Source organism: Kogia breviceps, chromosome 4 (assembly GCF_026419965.1).
Source record: "Kogia breviceps isolate mKogBre1 chromosome 4, mKogBre1 haplotype 1, whole genome shotgun sequence".
Lineage (NCBI taxonomy): Eukaryota > Metazoa > Chordata > Mammalia > Artiodactyla > Physeteridae > Kogia > Kogia breviceps.
The window spans coordinates 76303898-76320746 of NC_081313.1; the positions used below are offsets into that span (position 1 = coordinate 76303898).

The following is a 16849-nucleotide window of genomic DNA, read 5'->3' on the forward strand; positions in this document are numbered from 1 at the left end:
TAAATCAAATGCATCTATAAATAATCAAATCATATTTAAAAAGAAAATCCACCATTGCCAAAGTCGATGCAGATTCTGAAGAAAATAGGATACATACTGATTGGCCTTGTCTATCAACTCCTGAGGTACAGCGTCAGGTATTACACACAGTGCCTATCCTGGGCCTTTTTACTTTTCATGGCAAATGTATTTTTTTTTGTAAAGGTTAAATAAAAATTGGTCCCTCTTCCAACCTAAATATAATTAAGCAAAGCAAATCTGTAACCATAATAGCAGAAGAGATAGCATATTTAAAAGTGAACCTAGGGCTTCCCTGGTGGCACGGTGGTTGAGAGTCCGCCTGCCGATGCAGGGGACACGGGTTCGTGCCCTGGTCCGGGAGGATCCCACATGCTGCAGAACGGCTGGGCCCTCAAGCCATGGCCGCTGAGCCTGCGCATCTGGAGCCTGTGCTCCACAACGGGAGAGGCCCGTGTACCGCAAAAAAGAAAGAGTGAACCTAACTTTGTTATGTATAATATGACTGCATTTTATATGTGGAAATATCATCTTCAGAGTTTCTTCAGAAAATTTGTATAGTACTTGCTCTATGTCTTAAGGAGTTCCAGATTTACATTCGGTAAAGGATGGCACCTCTTTGGAGAAGAGCCATCAGACCCTTTGCTTCTGCCTCAAAATAAATGAAGTGTGAAGACTAGTATAAAAAGCTTTCTAGGAAAAATGTGTAGTCTTGGAGTCATTTACAAAATCTCGAGATAGAAGTTCATTCTCAAGATTTAGTAATTGTATGGCTCTAGTTATATTAACATGAAGCAAGGAAATCTTTGTGTGTCAATGAGTGGTTTTTTTTCATCTATGAAAATAGGACAGGAAAAACACAACAGAACGTATATGTTCCTAGAAGCATATAATATAAGTATATATGATATATAGTATATATAATGTACATATATATACATTATATATAATGTATATATACATTACAAGTCCTAACCCCCGGTACCTGTCAATGTAACCTCATTTAGAAATAGTCTTTTTGCAGCTAAAATTAACTTAAGAATCTTGAGATGAGATCATACTGGATTTAAGGCAGGCCCTAAATCCAACGACTACTGTCCTTACGAGAGAAAGAAGGAGGAGGTTTGAGGCTTGGAGACACAGAGTGGGAAGATGGAAGCAAAGGTTGGAGTGATGCTGCCGCAAGCCAAGGAATGCCTGAAGTCACCAGAAGCTGGAAGAGGCGATGAAGAATTCTTCCCAAGAGCTTTTGGAAGGAGTGCTGCCTACCACAACTTGACTTTTCTGACTCTTGGACTCCAGAACTGAGATAATAAATTTCTGTTGTTCTAAGCCTCCAGGTCTGTGGTAATATGTTAAGGCAACCCTTGGAAATTAATACATCCTCCACAATACAAATTTCAAGGAATTAAGTTGTAGGGAATTGCTATCACCAGACATATCTACACGGATTGCTCTTTTTTTTCTAACAATACAAATAATCTTGTCAAGACATGAATTGCAAAACGTGACAGATGATAATATAGTCCTGAAAAGCCCAACTCAATTAAACTAAAAAAGAGAACTACATATGACAGTTGTCAAAAGGCTGCTAGATAAAACAAGGAACTCAGTTAAATTGGAACTTCAGGTAAACAACAAATAATTTTTTGGTAAAGGAGTACTCCAAATAGCACATGAGAGGTATGTATGTATTTATATTATTTATTTTTTATTGAATAAATTTGACATGTAACATTGTGTAAGTTTAAGGTGTACAGCATTTAACTTTGATGTATTGATATACTGTAATATGTTTGCCAATGTAGTGATATTTACCACATTACATAATTATAGTATAATATTATCTATATTCATTATACTGTGGATTAGATTCATGAGATGTATTTATATTAAAAGATAATGGGTTATCTGAAATTTAAATTTAACTAGGTATTGTGCATTTTTTATTTGCTAAATCTGGAACCCTACAATTACAGCAGAGAGACTGTACAGCTCACTCAAAGTCACACAGCTAATAAAATGCTGAGATTGGCTTTGAAATTATTTGGTCAGACTCCCTAGAAAGTCATGTACTTTCTAGTCCATCAGGCTGCTTAAAGCAGGTATAATAAAACTTAGAAAAAGGCAGTAGCATTCCAAAAAGCTAGCTGGTTGTTCTGTAAAACAGGTTATAAAAGTGGAAGAATGACGGCCAGTTTTGCCTGTTGAGCCCACCTCAGTCCCTATTACATATAAAGATTCTGAAGATGCAAAGTTGAAACAACCTTCTGGCGATGGTGGGGATGGTGGAAATGAGTTTTCCCTTCCATTATTTTGTGCAAGGGTGAGATGGGACATGGAAGGCACAGGCATTTTGGTTTTGCTGGGCAGTAGGTGAGGGTATCAAGGTAATAAATGAGAAGAGAGTGTAATTTCTGCTAATTCTAATAGTTATACAAATACTTTTGCTTACACGCACCTTTTTCCAAAGTCCACACGGCTCCTAGTCATCAGCAGCCTTAAAATCTCAATAGGTTTTTGAAGCCCCCTCACCCAATTAATCTCAGATGCTACTGGACATTCTCCAAACCATCTCTCCCATTTTCCTTTCCTTCTCCAGTTCCACAACCATAATCCCCATTCAGGCCCTCAAAATTATATATCTATATATCTATATCTGTAGATATATAAAATTCACAAATCTGAAGGGACCAAATGTCAGGCCCTCAAAATTATACAGCTATATATCTATATCTATATCTGTAGATATATAAAATTAACAAATCTGAAGGGACCCAATGCTATCTATCCAATCATATGCTTAACACCATCTGTTATTTACAGGTGATAAATTTTAATCAACTCCAAACTTAACTCAGGTTGTTTCCTTTGTTTATATATCTCCTCTCATATCTACCAACTAAAAACTTCATAAGTGCCAGGCAAGTGAGTCAGATAGGGAAGCTGGATTAGAGTTAGCATTTTAAACACTTTGGGATATTCTTCACTTCTACAAAGTAATATTTTCTCTCCCATTTTTCTTAAGAACAAGGCCCTCTCATTTTATCTTTAAAAAATTCCTATTTTGGGCAGAGGCATCTGGAGAGAATAAATTGCTACTACAAGAAAGATAGTGGTGCATACACAATGCCATCCAGACTCACAATTGTGGAGACACAGAATGGTGGAACAAGATTGTGCATGCACTGCCCAGAGGGCAGATGCTACTTAGCTCAGATAACTGGCATCATATGTTGCCAGAGTTTGCCTGATGTTTTCTCATGATGACATTGACTTTATGCATTGTTGACAAGAATGTCACACAGGATGTCCCTTTCTCAGAGCATCATATCAGCAGGGTCATTACGTCTGTCTGTTTCATTACTGCTGATGTTAACCTTGCACTTTCTTAAAAGGATGTCTTCCAAGTTTCTCTACAGTACAGTTACTTTTTTCCCCTTATACGTAATTTATACGTATCTTGTGGGGCAATACTTTGAAATGATGCAAATATCCTGTTTCTCAACATAATTTTGTACATATCGTTTTAGCCTCAATTGATGATTTTTGCCTTAATAATTATTATGGTGGTGTTTGTTAAAAGGTGATTTCTATTTTCCTGTCTACATTTGTTCATTAGAATTCTACCATAAGGAAAAGCTTTACCTTATCTCTCACCTATTTATTTAATTATGTATTTACCAGTATGAAATCATAGATATTTATATTATTCTATGGGTTATAATCCATTATTTACCACTATTTATTTTGTTGCTGAAATCGTCCCAGTTTTGATCATTAGGAGCTCCTTTAAGTTGGCTCCTATTTCATTTTGACGTTCTGACATCAATTTTTCAGTACTTCCTTATTTTCTGGCACTGCAAAATGTTCCAGGCTCATCTTGTGCTGTCCTTGCCCCAGATGTGCAATCAAACATTTCTCCAGGAGCCCTGCTTACTTTTACTGGAGAAATTGTATTTAGAAACCAAGATCTGGGCCAAAAGTATGTGGATTTCTAGTTTGTCATTACACCTTTTGTGATGGCTTCTAGGCCCTCTCAGCAGAGAGATCACACACACACCTCTATCCATCTTAATTGCTATCTATCTGTATATATATTAGAAACCATCAGTTCATACCAATACCTTTCTAACACCACAAGGTGCATTCTAGCTTTCCCCCATTCCATGTCTTTGGCCTCTTTCTCCAGCAGTAAGAAATCTGACTCTTCTTATCTACAATATACTTACTTAGTTGCTCATTCCTAGCACATGCAGTAAGTAGTTTCAGAACTGAAAATCATTCTCTGAAGTACATTATTTATATATCGTTCTTTTTGTCTTGAGTTTTATAGTATATAACCCAAATATGGTTTTACTTAATCACTTAGATTAGTTGTTTTATTCCCATTCCCCTGAGGTGTGGATATAGATATCAACAGGATGCAGGAACCTACCTATCTATCTATCTATCCATCCATCCATTCACTCATTCATTTCTTTCTATAATATTGCCATGGTTAAAGAGAACTATACAAGAAAGTTTACTTGTATAGTGACAAGTATATTGTTGACATTCTTGTCAACAATGCATATAGGACTTCCTCCTTACCCCTTTTACTCCATTCCTATCCCACATTCTGGACATGTGTTCTTACCGATATTGTGTTATGTTATCGATCTCATTCGTTTCTGGATTTTACTTCTGATATTTCTTTTTGGAGAAATGAACAGATAATGCATAATCCCTTATACTCCCTTCTTTCTTACCTAAAACATCTCATAATGTTGATACCCTTCGCACTTTGCCTTTTCACTTAATAATATATTCTGTAACACTTTCCACAACAATTCCTTAAGATTTTCCTTATTTATTTTACAGTTGCATATTATTTCATCATGTGGTTGTACCATGGCTTATTTAACCACCTCTTCTATTTATGGGCATTTTATAATTACAAAAAGTTCTGCAATAAATAATTGTGTGCATATGTATTTAATATTGTTGGGAGGACGTATCTAGGACTAAAACTTTGATCTCCTGATACCTGGTTCAATTCTGTTTTAGATCAAATGTTGTAATGTAATGTAATTAAGATTTCTCTGAAGACTAAAAAATGTTTTATAAATACAGTGAAATAATACTATGTTAATAGCATTATTTTTGTCCTCCAAGCTAATTGTAACTTCTTTTGAGACCAGTAGTTCAATTCCATAAACATTTGTCCTCAGCTACTGAACGTGATGGTTAATTTTGAAAACTCCTCCTGTGTTTAAATTCTAACATTTCTAATCATACCTTCATTCATCAAGAATATTCTGATATTTACTAGTTTGTACTTAAACATTAAATCTATTATTTGTATCATCTCTAATCTTACAAAACTCACTGTTATGTTACTCATTTTCTCTAGTTTATTTTTGTAGAGACAGGAGATAAAAATGACAAATTATGGTCTTATTTGGTTCCTTTCACTGCCTAAGTATGGATGTCAAAAAAAGTGGGAAGAGAAAAACAAGATCCTGTGATGCCAGGAACACTCTGCAGGTTGTCTGACAATGAGTTAGAAGCTCAGGGGCTCTCCTCTTTCTTAGTGGGAGGAATTACACCCAAATTCAGCTTCCTTTAGGAATGTAGGCCCTCAGATCTCCACATCCCGAAGCAGCGTTATTTCGAAACGTGCAAAAGATGATGCTATACGGTCTGGTTAGGGTCTATCTTTTGTCCTGCCCCTAAGCAGGGTTCAAGGAATAATTAACGTACCCCAGGTAAGTTCATCAGGAGATTGCCTTGAAATACGGAATCCAGGAACTAAAGAGTATTTGCCTTGTCTTTTCCTTCGTCGTGGACTACAGAGACCTGTTTAATCCACCATGAGATTATTGCCAGGTCCAACCAAGCCTCAGAAAATCACTTGCTGGGAATCTCCAAAGTTTTGGTGAGATGTTAGTCCAAGACTCTGAAGTTTCAGGGGATTTAATGGAGCAAATCTACACAGCAAAAAGAATTTCAGGTGTGTGAAAAGTTGAATTCTGATATGGCTTCAAAAATGTGCTTCATCTACTTAACTGATTATGTCACTAATTATATATAATGTAGAGTCTAATTTGTCAGCAGTTTGGTAGGGACCTTGCTGTCTGGGTTGGAACAATTCAGAGTTTTCGAACTTGCATCATAACCTCTTCCTCTACAGTCACAGGAGTCAGACGATATTTCGAGCCACATCATTGAACCGAAACTTCTAAAACTGATATTATAGTTGATTTTTTTTTAACTTAAGCAACCACAAGGAAAACAAAGTTTGTCAAAAACACAGAGAATAAGCTTCCAGGTGAAATTTTTCTTATGTTCTTACCTCCTCGATCTCGGGCAGCTAAACTCTGACCCCTTCTTAATGTAATGTCCAATTGGTACATTCTGGGATCAGCCAAGGGGACATCTGCATTACTGGTTCCAGCAGTATTTATTTTCTGAAAACCAAGAAAAATATAAAAAATATTAAATTTATTATCTCTATTTTATTTCCTCCAATGGGGGCCCATGTGTAGCTAAGTGCAAACTCCAAGAATTAGTCAATATAATAAATCATCTTATGAATTCACACAGCATCATAATCACCCAGTTCTCTGAAGGTTTTGAAATTCATGAAATTCTTTAGACTCAAAATAAAGACACAGTAGTTATAGGAATTTATGTTTTAACTCAGATTAGAATAACACATAAAATATGAAAAACATTTCCCATGGAAAGTCCCACATAATTCAACTAAGAAAGACTAACAAAGAAATAGTGTTTGAAGTAAAAACACAAACAGTGATGAATGGAGAATAAAGGTATGGGTAACTGAGTTGAAAAGTAAAATGATTTATTCAGGTGACTTTGTTGATTCATTTATCCATGCAAAAGGGCTCATACTGATAGATTACACATGTCTTTTTTAGCCCCAACATAAAATATGATGCAATTATACAGAAATAAATTCAACCAGCATTTTGACAGTACTTGCAAGAAATAAATTCTCAGTAGGGTTAAATTCCTAATGCTGCTTTCTATGGACTAAAGGTGCAGAAGCTATTTCTAGAACTACAGATCTGTGCAAGCCTACCTCTACAGAATATCTTTAGTGACAATATACTAGGCATTGAGTTCTAAATGCACTAGCAAGAGGAATAACTATTATGAAAACAACATAAGAGAAACATAGAGCAAAAATTTTACAGGTCATATTTTATACTTTCTGCCACGTTGAATACAGCAGGAAAACTTACTTTTCTTCATATGTTTGAGGTGATTTTAAATCCTTATATATTTTTTCCACTTCAAAAAGAAATATACTTTTGTTTTGGAATAATATGAATGGATAAGGTCAAACAGTAGATACCATTCCAGCTCTTTAATTCTACAGTTTACATGAAATACAGCTAGAAAGCAGGTTTTTTTGGTTAATGTTTCAAGACCAAGATGAGGAGATTTCCTATGGGAGCAATTATCATTTAAAATAAGAAGCAGCACAACTTTGAGTGATAACCTAAACTTATCATTTCTCCTCTGGTAGCAATAAAAAAGAATTCACTTTTTTGCATGATATCCCTGTTTGTATGAATATTGGCACCCTTCCCCCAGCCACTCAGGCTACAAATCTACAAGCCTTTCCCTCCTCCCACATCCAAATAGTTGTCAAATCCCATCCACTTCATTTCCACATTATATCTCCTGGTTGTCTTTTTCTTTTAATTCCTTTTTTCCTTTCTTTTCTTTTAATTCCTTTAACCAAGAATTTGGATCAGGCCTTCAAACAACAGAGGAGTAAAAGGTAAAATGATTTTCTTTCACTTTCCTCAAACATCCAATTGCCCCACCTCCTTGGGGTTACCAATTTTGACAATTTAGGGTATATATCCTTCTACGTTTTGAACGTCTTATACAGATACACATACATACAGGTTAATTTTTCTGTGGTTGAGTTTCCAGTTTTTGTTTGAACAAAGTATTACATTTTGCTTATTATTTCACAATTTATTTATCTTAAGAAAAATATCATGAGCACTTTTCTAATCAATACACATAGATCTATTTTTTTTTGAGGTACATGATTTTCCACAGTGTTGGGACTGCCATAATTTCTTCAATTATTTTCCTAATGATGAACATATGAGTTGGCTTCAGTATTTGCCACTGCAAGAACTTGTGCTTTTATTTCTCTTATAGGATGAATTTTTCCAAAAAGTTTTAAGTAGTTCACACTCCTATTGAAAGTGCGCAAGTGTCTATTTTCCCATATCCTAGTCAGCACAGGATGTTACTAATTTTCAAGTTTCATGGGCAAAAACATTATCTTTCTTTAAAACACATTTCTGGCACTATGGTAAGGTGTCTTGAAACTAGCATAAATGGTAAGAGAGTGACAGCTCTTCACTGGAACACACAGATGATTCCCACTTGGAAAGAGGAAGCCAACCAATGTCTTCTGAATGCCTTTTCAAAGAACAGTTTGTATTTGGGTTTAACTAATAAGCAAGATTTAAATTAAAATCCAGCAAACATTTGTTAAGCTCCTAGTATGTTCTAAGCCTTTCTTGAGGCTCTATTTTATATATATATATATACATATATATATATGTATATATATATATGTATATATATATACACACTGTTTCAAAACAAACAAATCCACTAACAAATATTAAATGTAGATTTATTACTTTCTAAAAAATGGAATAAAATCTATAGGAAAGTAGAAATTTTCTGCTGACCTTGCATCCTCTTCTAGTGTTTTGACAGGTACCTTAAAGGCAGAAAAGTTTGAATGCTCAAGATACCTTTATTTTTTTGTAGCTTTCACTGCTCTATTCAGTGCTTCTTGAAGTTTAGAGCGAATAATTTACAGAGCATCTGGTTTAACATTTAAAAATGTATACTCTACATGAGCAAATTAAGGAATTTCCAAAGGTAATTTTAATTATACCAGATTTTCTACTTTTGCTGTTTGAGCATTCAACACCTAGTTAAGAGATGACTTCACTGGACTTACAGTTATTGGCTTTTAAAAGCCTGAATAATATTCCATTTTGCGTATATGTATGTGTGTGTGTGTGTGTGTGTGTTGTGTGTATGTGTATTTATAGAACACATTTTCTTTACCATTCCTCTATGACAGGCATTTAGGTTATTTCCATATCTTGGCTATTGTGAATAATGCTGTAATAAATGTGGGAGTGCAGATATCTCTCTAAGAAACTGATTTCATTTCTTTTGGATGGACAGCACCTTCCCCATCTTGTTCTCTATGTATTCCTATCCAGGCTTCAAGGACCATTTCATTAGCACTTTATATATTTCTTGTCCATTATCACATTATATCTCAAAATGTCATATTTGCCAGTTTAGATTGTAAACTTTTAACAACAGGGAATAGAGTGTTTAAGCATCCGATTGAACACAAAATGTGATGGAGACTATGAGGATAGAAAATGTCTTTACGGGCATGTGGGTCTAGCCAAGTAGACACACACATGGGGATCTATAACAAAGTTGGCTACTCCATGGGCACTTTTTTCTCTCCTCTCCTGTGCCCGTGTATGGCATCTCATCTGTTTGGCACCTTCTATCAAAAAAAACCCCTTCTCAATACAGTGCTTTAGGCCGACATTAACAATTGATCAAAATTGCACTTAAAATGAAACCCTGTCCACTCAAGAGCTATCCTTAAAGACAGACTGTGATATAATGGAGTTATTAAGTCATTCATGAAAGAAGACCAATTATTGTGGGAAAAGAATCTGAGGTGGCTTCACAGAGATGACAATAGAAGAGTCTGAAAACAGGAGTAGGACTTTTTGACAAGTAAAGATTTGGAAGAAGGGAGGATGAGAAAATCAACACAAGCCCAACGGTGAGTAGTCACAAGAGAGTGTGTCATTGGATTGTGTGAGAAATAAGGTGGAAAGGAAGACTGATATTCAGTCATGCCAGCCTGAGAAGAGTTTCAACCTGTGGGCAACAGGAAACCATCACGGGCTCTTGAAGAGAGAAGCAGTATAGCCAGGACTCATTTAACAAACATTTATCACCTATGTTTCATGTTTCCTGTTCTGGGCTAAGTGATTAGATTTCAGAAAGGAGGAAACTCGGCCTTTTATCTCTGTAGGATGGATGAGAGTAGAGAAATCCTGTGGATAAAGAATTATTTAAAAGGTTTTACGACAGTCCAGTTTAAGTCACAAGGGCCTGATCTGGTCAGCAGAAATGGAAATAAAAGATGAATCTGAGACATTGAGGAGAGTCAATCAACTGAATTGTCAACTGACAAGAGGTAGGGAATATGGGAAAGGGATGGATGAGTCACACAGAAGTTTGAGCTGAGCTCCTGGGAGATTGATTGGTAATGTCAGCAGCAGAGAGCAGAAAAGAGAGGAGCAGCGAGTTCCAGGCCACCCCTGTGTCAACCTCCAAGGATACCCCCAACTCTAGCAAAAAAGAAAGTCAAGAACTTAAACAGATCTAGAGATACATCTCCCCTCAGGCTCAGTGAAATGGTTCCAAGAAGAAAACTGGATGATGGAGGGATACTAGAAATATCATTTTTATGGGTATAAAGTATCTTTTCAAATGTTTATTAAGTTCTTAAATGTAAGGATGTATTAGGAAATATATGTCTGAAGTACCCGGCACTCACACAGCTCTAAAACAAACTTTGTCATTTAAAATATTTTTTATGTTTTCTCAGATTTAACATTTATTTAGTGACTATTATAGGAAATTCAAATACTCTTCCCCTTGCTAAACTGCCATGTCCCACATTTAGATGGGTGCTGCTATTTATTTAACCACTTTATTGAGGTATGATTGATATGTAAAAAGCTGTACATACATAATTTATACAACTCCATGAGTTTGGGAATAAGTATACACCTGTGAAACCATCACCAGCATCAAGGCCACAAATGCGTCCAACCCCTTCCAAAGTTTCTTCCCACGCCCATTATATTATTATCATTTGTGTGTGTGTATGTGCGCACATGCACGTGCATGTGGTGAGAATACTTAACATGAGATCTACCCTCTTAGAAAATTTTAAGTATGCAATACAGTATTGTTAGTATAGGCACTATGTTATATAGTGGATCTCAGAACTTATTTATCCTGCGTAACTGAAATTTTGTACAGTTTGACCATTACCTCCCCATTTTCTCCTCTCCTCACAGCCCCTGGAAACCACCATTCTACTCCCTGCTTCTATGAGTTTTACTATTTTAGATTCTATGTGTGAGTGAAATCATACAGCATTTGTCTTTCTGTGACTGGCTTATTTCACTTGGCATAATGGTCTCCAGGTCCATTCATGTTGTTGCAAATGGCAGATTTTCCTTCTCTCTTAAGGTTGAAAAATATTCCATTGTATGTATATACCAAATTTTCTTTATCCATTCATCAGCCAATGGACATTTAGGTTGTTTTCATATCTTGGATATTGTGAATAATACTGCAAAAAACATGGGAGTGCAGGTATTTCTTTGAGATCCTGATTTAAATTCCTTTGTATAAGTACCTAGGAGTGGGATTACTGAATCACATAGAACCATAAAAGACCCTGAATAGCCAAAGCAATCTTAAGAAAAACAGAGCTGGAGGCATCACACTTTCTGATTTCAAACTATACTACAAAGCTATAGTGATTGAAGCAGTATGATACTGGCATAAAAACAGAGAAATAGATCAATGGAACAGAATAAAAATCCCAGAAATAAACCCACAGATATACAGTCAACTAACCTTCTATAAGGGCATCAAGAATATAAAGTAGGGAAAGGACAGCATCTTTAATAAATGGTATTGGTAAATATGTATATCCACATACAGAAGAATGAAATTAAACCCTATTTTACATCATAAACAAAAATCAACTCAAATTGGATTAAGGATTTAAATGCAAGACCTGAAGTTGTAAATCTTCAAGAAGAAAACATAGGAAAAATGCTCCTTGACAGTGGTCTTGGTAATAAATTTTTGGATATGACACCAAAAGCACAGGCAATAAAAGCAGGAATAGACAAGTGGGACTACATCAAATTAAAAAGATTCTGCCTAGCAAAGGAAACAATCAACAAAATGAAAAGATAAGCTATAGAATGAAAAAAAATATTTGTAAACCATGTACCTGGTAAGGGGTTAATACGTAAAATATAAGGAACTCATACAATTCAATAGCAAAAAAACAAACTGATTAAAAAATAGGCAAAGGATCTGAACAGACATTTCTCCAAAGAAGAAATATGAATGGCCAATAGGAACATGAAAAGGTGTTCAACATCACTAATCATCACAGAACTGAAAACCAAAACCATGCCTGTTAGAATGGCTACTATGAAAAAAATAAATAACAAATGCTGGTGAGGACAGAGAGACAAGGGAATGCCTGTATACTTTTGGTGGGAATGTAAAAGAAAGAAGCTCAAATTTTTAAATTCGGAGTTCTAGGCACAGTTAGAGGTTTAGGGAGGTTTCTATGACAATGCTCAATTAAGTTTTGGGACTGCTGAAGCCAAAAAGCAGATGTAATATTTGAAACTGAAAATTATAAGTGAAATTTTCAGCCTTATCAGGTCACTTGTAGGAAAGTCAGAACAAGACTGTGGAAGAGAGGGACCATGAGAATGTGAAAGGAAGCATTCAGAAGGATTATAGTGACCAGAGCACCCACATCTTCTACTCCAATAAGCCACCATTTTTACAGAAACCCTTCTTCTAATGTTCTGGCTTGCTTGAACTAGAACAGTTACCATGCATGTGATGTCAAATTTCCTCATACCAAACCCTTCTTTCCCTCATTTTATATAGCCTAGTGGTCCTCAACCTTGAGGTCTTTGGCAAGGCACCCAGGAACTTTGGGGGTGGGACCCAGGTATTAGTATTTTTTTCTAACAAATCCTTATATGATTTCAATATGCACACTAGGTTGACCCATTGTGCCAATTATAAAAGCACATCTTTGAGAAAGTTTATACACAAAGAATTTCCAGACTTAAAAAATCTATATCGTGGGCTTCCCTGGTGGCGCAGTGGTTGAGAGTCCGCCTGCCGATGAAGGGGACACGGGTTTGTGCCCCAGTCCGGGAAGATCCCTCATGCCGTGGAGCGGCTAGGCCCGTGAGCCACGGCCACTGAGCCTGTGCGTCCGGAGCCTGTGCTCCGCAACGGGAGAGGCCACAACAGTGAGAGGCCCGCGTACCGCAAAAAAAAAAAAAAAAAATTATATCATGAAACACCTGGGGAATATCTATGGGAATCAATATGATGGTCCCTGTGACTTTGAGTTCTGCTGCTTAGGAGGCTTTTTTACCTAAGTGAAGAAAGCTTCCACCAGAAGATATAACGGTGCTGATGAATTCAAGGTTGGCCTGGCCTCCTTAAGATTTTCATTACAGGAAAAAAGGGGTTACTGGGTTACCTGGGGTGGTTGACCCTTATTATCAATAGGAAGTAGCTATTGTAGCAGTGTACAGAAAAGGAGAACTAAGTCTGCATTCAAGGAGGTTTTCTTGGGTGTTCCTAGTATTGCCGTGCCTAGTGGATGGTAGACTGGTTAAGTTGTTTCACATGCTCAGGCCATGCTCAGTGCAGCTCTATCAACTAAATCCACTTCATGAAAGTGGAAAACTTCATGAAGCCTTTGACATTTTTAACTTTTAAAATTTAACAACCTCATTAGAGATATCAAGAGGTATCCTTAAGGATTTCTACTTAGTTATTACCACTTTATACTGTGGAAAAAAGGGACTTCAAAATGGAGTCGGTATTGCTAAGAGAGCTATTTAAAATGGAGCCTCGAGACCATCAAGGAAGCAGGGTTGTGCACGTCCTCACTGTGTAGAACCATAAACTTCTGAACTGTGCCAAACCACAAATATTCTAAGGACACTGCAAGAAAACCTGCAACTTGTCACAGTACCAGACTTCCACCTTTCTCTAGTGATAGCTTTTAGCAACCAAATATGTATACATAAGAATAGCTTCAGTTTGCCAGCAACCAATCATAATTCTTTTGAAACAACTTTTGCAACCTTTGCAATTTTTGCAAACCTAAAATTGCCTTTATAAAACCCTGCCTTTTCTCTCCTCCTTGGAATACATTTTTGACTCCTACTCGAATCTGTGCCTCCCAAATTACAATTCTAAGACCCCAAATAAAGCCTTTATTTCTTTGGAGCTCTGCTGTGATGAATTTTGTTCAACGCTACTTAGTCATCTCTCCTAGTTTCTATGACATTAGAAACATTTGCACAGTAAAACTGCCATCAGGTGGAAATACAAGGTTTTTAAAACTCAATTTTCAAAAAACAAAACTCAAAAGTCACTGAGATATTCAAAGTTCAATGAAGCTCAAGGATTCACTTGTCAAGGGAACATTATAATTAGTTAGAGGTCAACTGAGTAAATGACTTCAAAAACTGAAACCACACAAAATGAGGAAAATCTATGGTGACCAATGGGCATCCCCCACTAAATACGTTGGTCATAGTGCCTGTCTAATCCACAGCCCCATCTGAAAGGACAGCTTATGCTTGAGTCTATGTAAACTTAACTTCCTTGCCCCTTGCTCACAGCTGATTCTTCCAGAGTTGGGTACCTGAACTAGAGGCAGATGATGAATAGGCTGCTCAGTGATAAGTTGTTAGTCAGCAAAACTGTTATTAGGCAAAGGTTGTTTGGACCAAGTTCAGAGAGAAGAAGAAGTTGAAAGTGCCTACTAAAGCCAAAGGGTAATAACAGACAGACTGGAGAGGCCATAATGGCCCACAGATAACCCCAAATCGGAAAACAGTTGCTATAATTATAATTAAGTATGGGGGTATATATATATATAGTAGACGGTAGAGTAAAACTTTGTAGTAGGACATATAGACAGATCAACTGACCAAAGTAGAGTACGATAAACAGCTGGGCAGGAGAGTAAAGATCCGTGAACTCACACACTCCCACTGCTGAAGGCCCGGAGCAGCTGGGAACAGAGGGCAGGCTGCTCTGGACTCTGTGCTCTTGGAGCTCTATCTGACCCCCCATCACCTTCTCACCTCCTTTGGTGAAAGACAGTTGAAGTGAGTCCTTGGCTCTGACAACAGAATAGAGTGACAAAAAAGAGCAACACGAATGAGCAAAAGATGCACAGAAACAAGAAAGCAGCCAGGTGACACCGGATGTCCATGAACTGCCCGAGAACAGTGCTACTGGAGAAAGTGAGCTCCTGAAAAAGGATGCAGACAGACAGAAATTATCCCATGCCTTCAACTTCTTCCTCCCCAGTAATGTGCAGTGATCATGGATGTTCACACACAGATGCCCCTGCAGTGCAGGGGACCCAGAGAGAGGTCCAACTGCAGGCCATCGCTCCTCAGTTACTAAGTGAGGGAAACTTTGTGTTTTTATGAATATTTTCAAAAAGAACTGGGGAAAAGGCTTAGGTTAAGGTAACCATATAATTTATCATTCCAACTGGGATACTTTAGAGACTGAAAGGGAGTGCTATTGACAATTATACGGTGTAAAGAGGCATAAACAAAACTGTCCCAGGTAAACTGCTATACGTGGTTATATGTTAGTGTTATACATGTACTTAATATGTTAGCGTTCAGGCAACCAGAAAGATAAACTAAGCAGAAAAGGCTGATCCTCTGGTCATATCAAAGCTTTATTACAGTTTATTTTTGAACTGAACTGCAACCCTGGGTTTAATTCTGGGACTTTGATTTTGCAATAGCCCAAACCAAACAAAATGGATCTATAAATTCTCAGGGCCTACTAAATGGCAATGTTTAACTGCTGCTGAAAAAAGTATGAAATTCAGTATTCCCCAAATATCTTTTCTGGGATTCCCAAAACACTGATTACTCACCCTGGGCTCGTCCCCTAAATTGCCTCTCTGCAGCATCACTTCGTTATCACTGAGAGCCTTCCCACCTACACATATGGTATATAAAATAACCTGAGCCAAAGGAAAGCAAATAAAAAATTCTCTTTTCCCAATGCTTTTGTACATGGACCATGCCTTTTTGTAATTAGATGCTATAACCAAGCCTTGTGTTACAAGAAGCAAATTCTGATGATGAAAGAGCAGGCTTGATACCAACTATTTAATTTCAGCCAAAAATACTTATCCCCTCTGCACCTTTCTCTTCTCATTTTTAAAATGTGATAAAATACCTTACAAAGGACTGTTTTGATTATGAGATGAAATATGTAAAAATGCCTTGTAAATGTAAGAAATTATTTAAATATAAGTAGTTATTTGGGGCCGGGTGATGAGAAGAGCTATTATAAAATAGAGGAAAGATTATAGGAGTCAAAACACAAAGACCTGTATACAAGACCTAGTTATATTATTAAGTTGCCCTGAGCTCTATGAGCCTAATTTTCTTCTTCTTAAAAAAAATAAAAAAAGACACTTGTGAAAATTAAAAGAAATCATGTAATTTAAAGTGCTTTGTAAAGAGTCCAGTGATTTAAAAATGCAAAGTAGCTTCTTCCTGATTTTTTCAAATAATAATATATATTATGTATGTATTACTACTGCTAGTGATCATTAATGGTTAATTAGAGATTAGAAAGTAGATAATGCTTGGGTTGACTCTTCCGTTTTCAGTACTATTATATTACTTAGTGATTATTATCTTTACCATTTCACCAGAATAATATTTGTGAGACCTGAGAGCATAATAGATTTTATTTGTATTAAGTCTTCTGACCTTTTATCTTTTGGTGAGTTCCCCAGCATGCTCTTTCTTCCCCCAAAGAAAACCAAACTGCATTAAAAAGTGCAGAGTTACCTGCAAAAAACCCAACCTCAAGAAGAAAA

General features: G+C 36.6%; 1 protein-coding gene across 13 annotated transcripts in view; it reads right to left on the reverse strand.

The window, feature by feature from the left end:
* Positions 1–16849, reverse strand: part of MCTP1 (multiple C2 and transmembrane domain containing 1) — a 540048-nt gene that overhangs the window by 297522 nt on the left and 225677 nt on the right. For all 13 annotated transcript variants that reach the window (XM_067031360.1, XM_067031359.1, XM_067031357.1 and 10 more), the window contains exon 2: positions 6356–6470. In XM_067031360.1, the coding sequence (XP_066887461.1) occupies positions 6356–6470 (115 nt within the window). The remainder of the gene's footprint in view (positions 1–6355; positions 6471–16849) is intronic.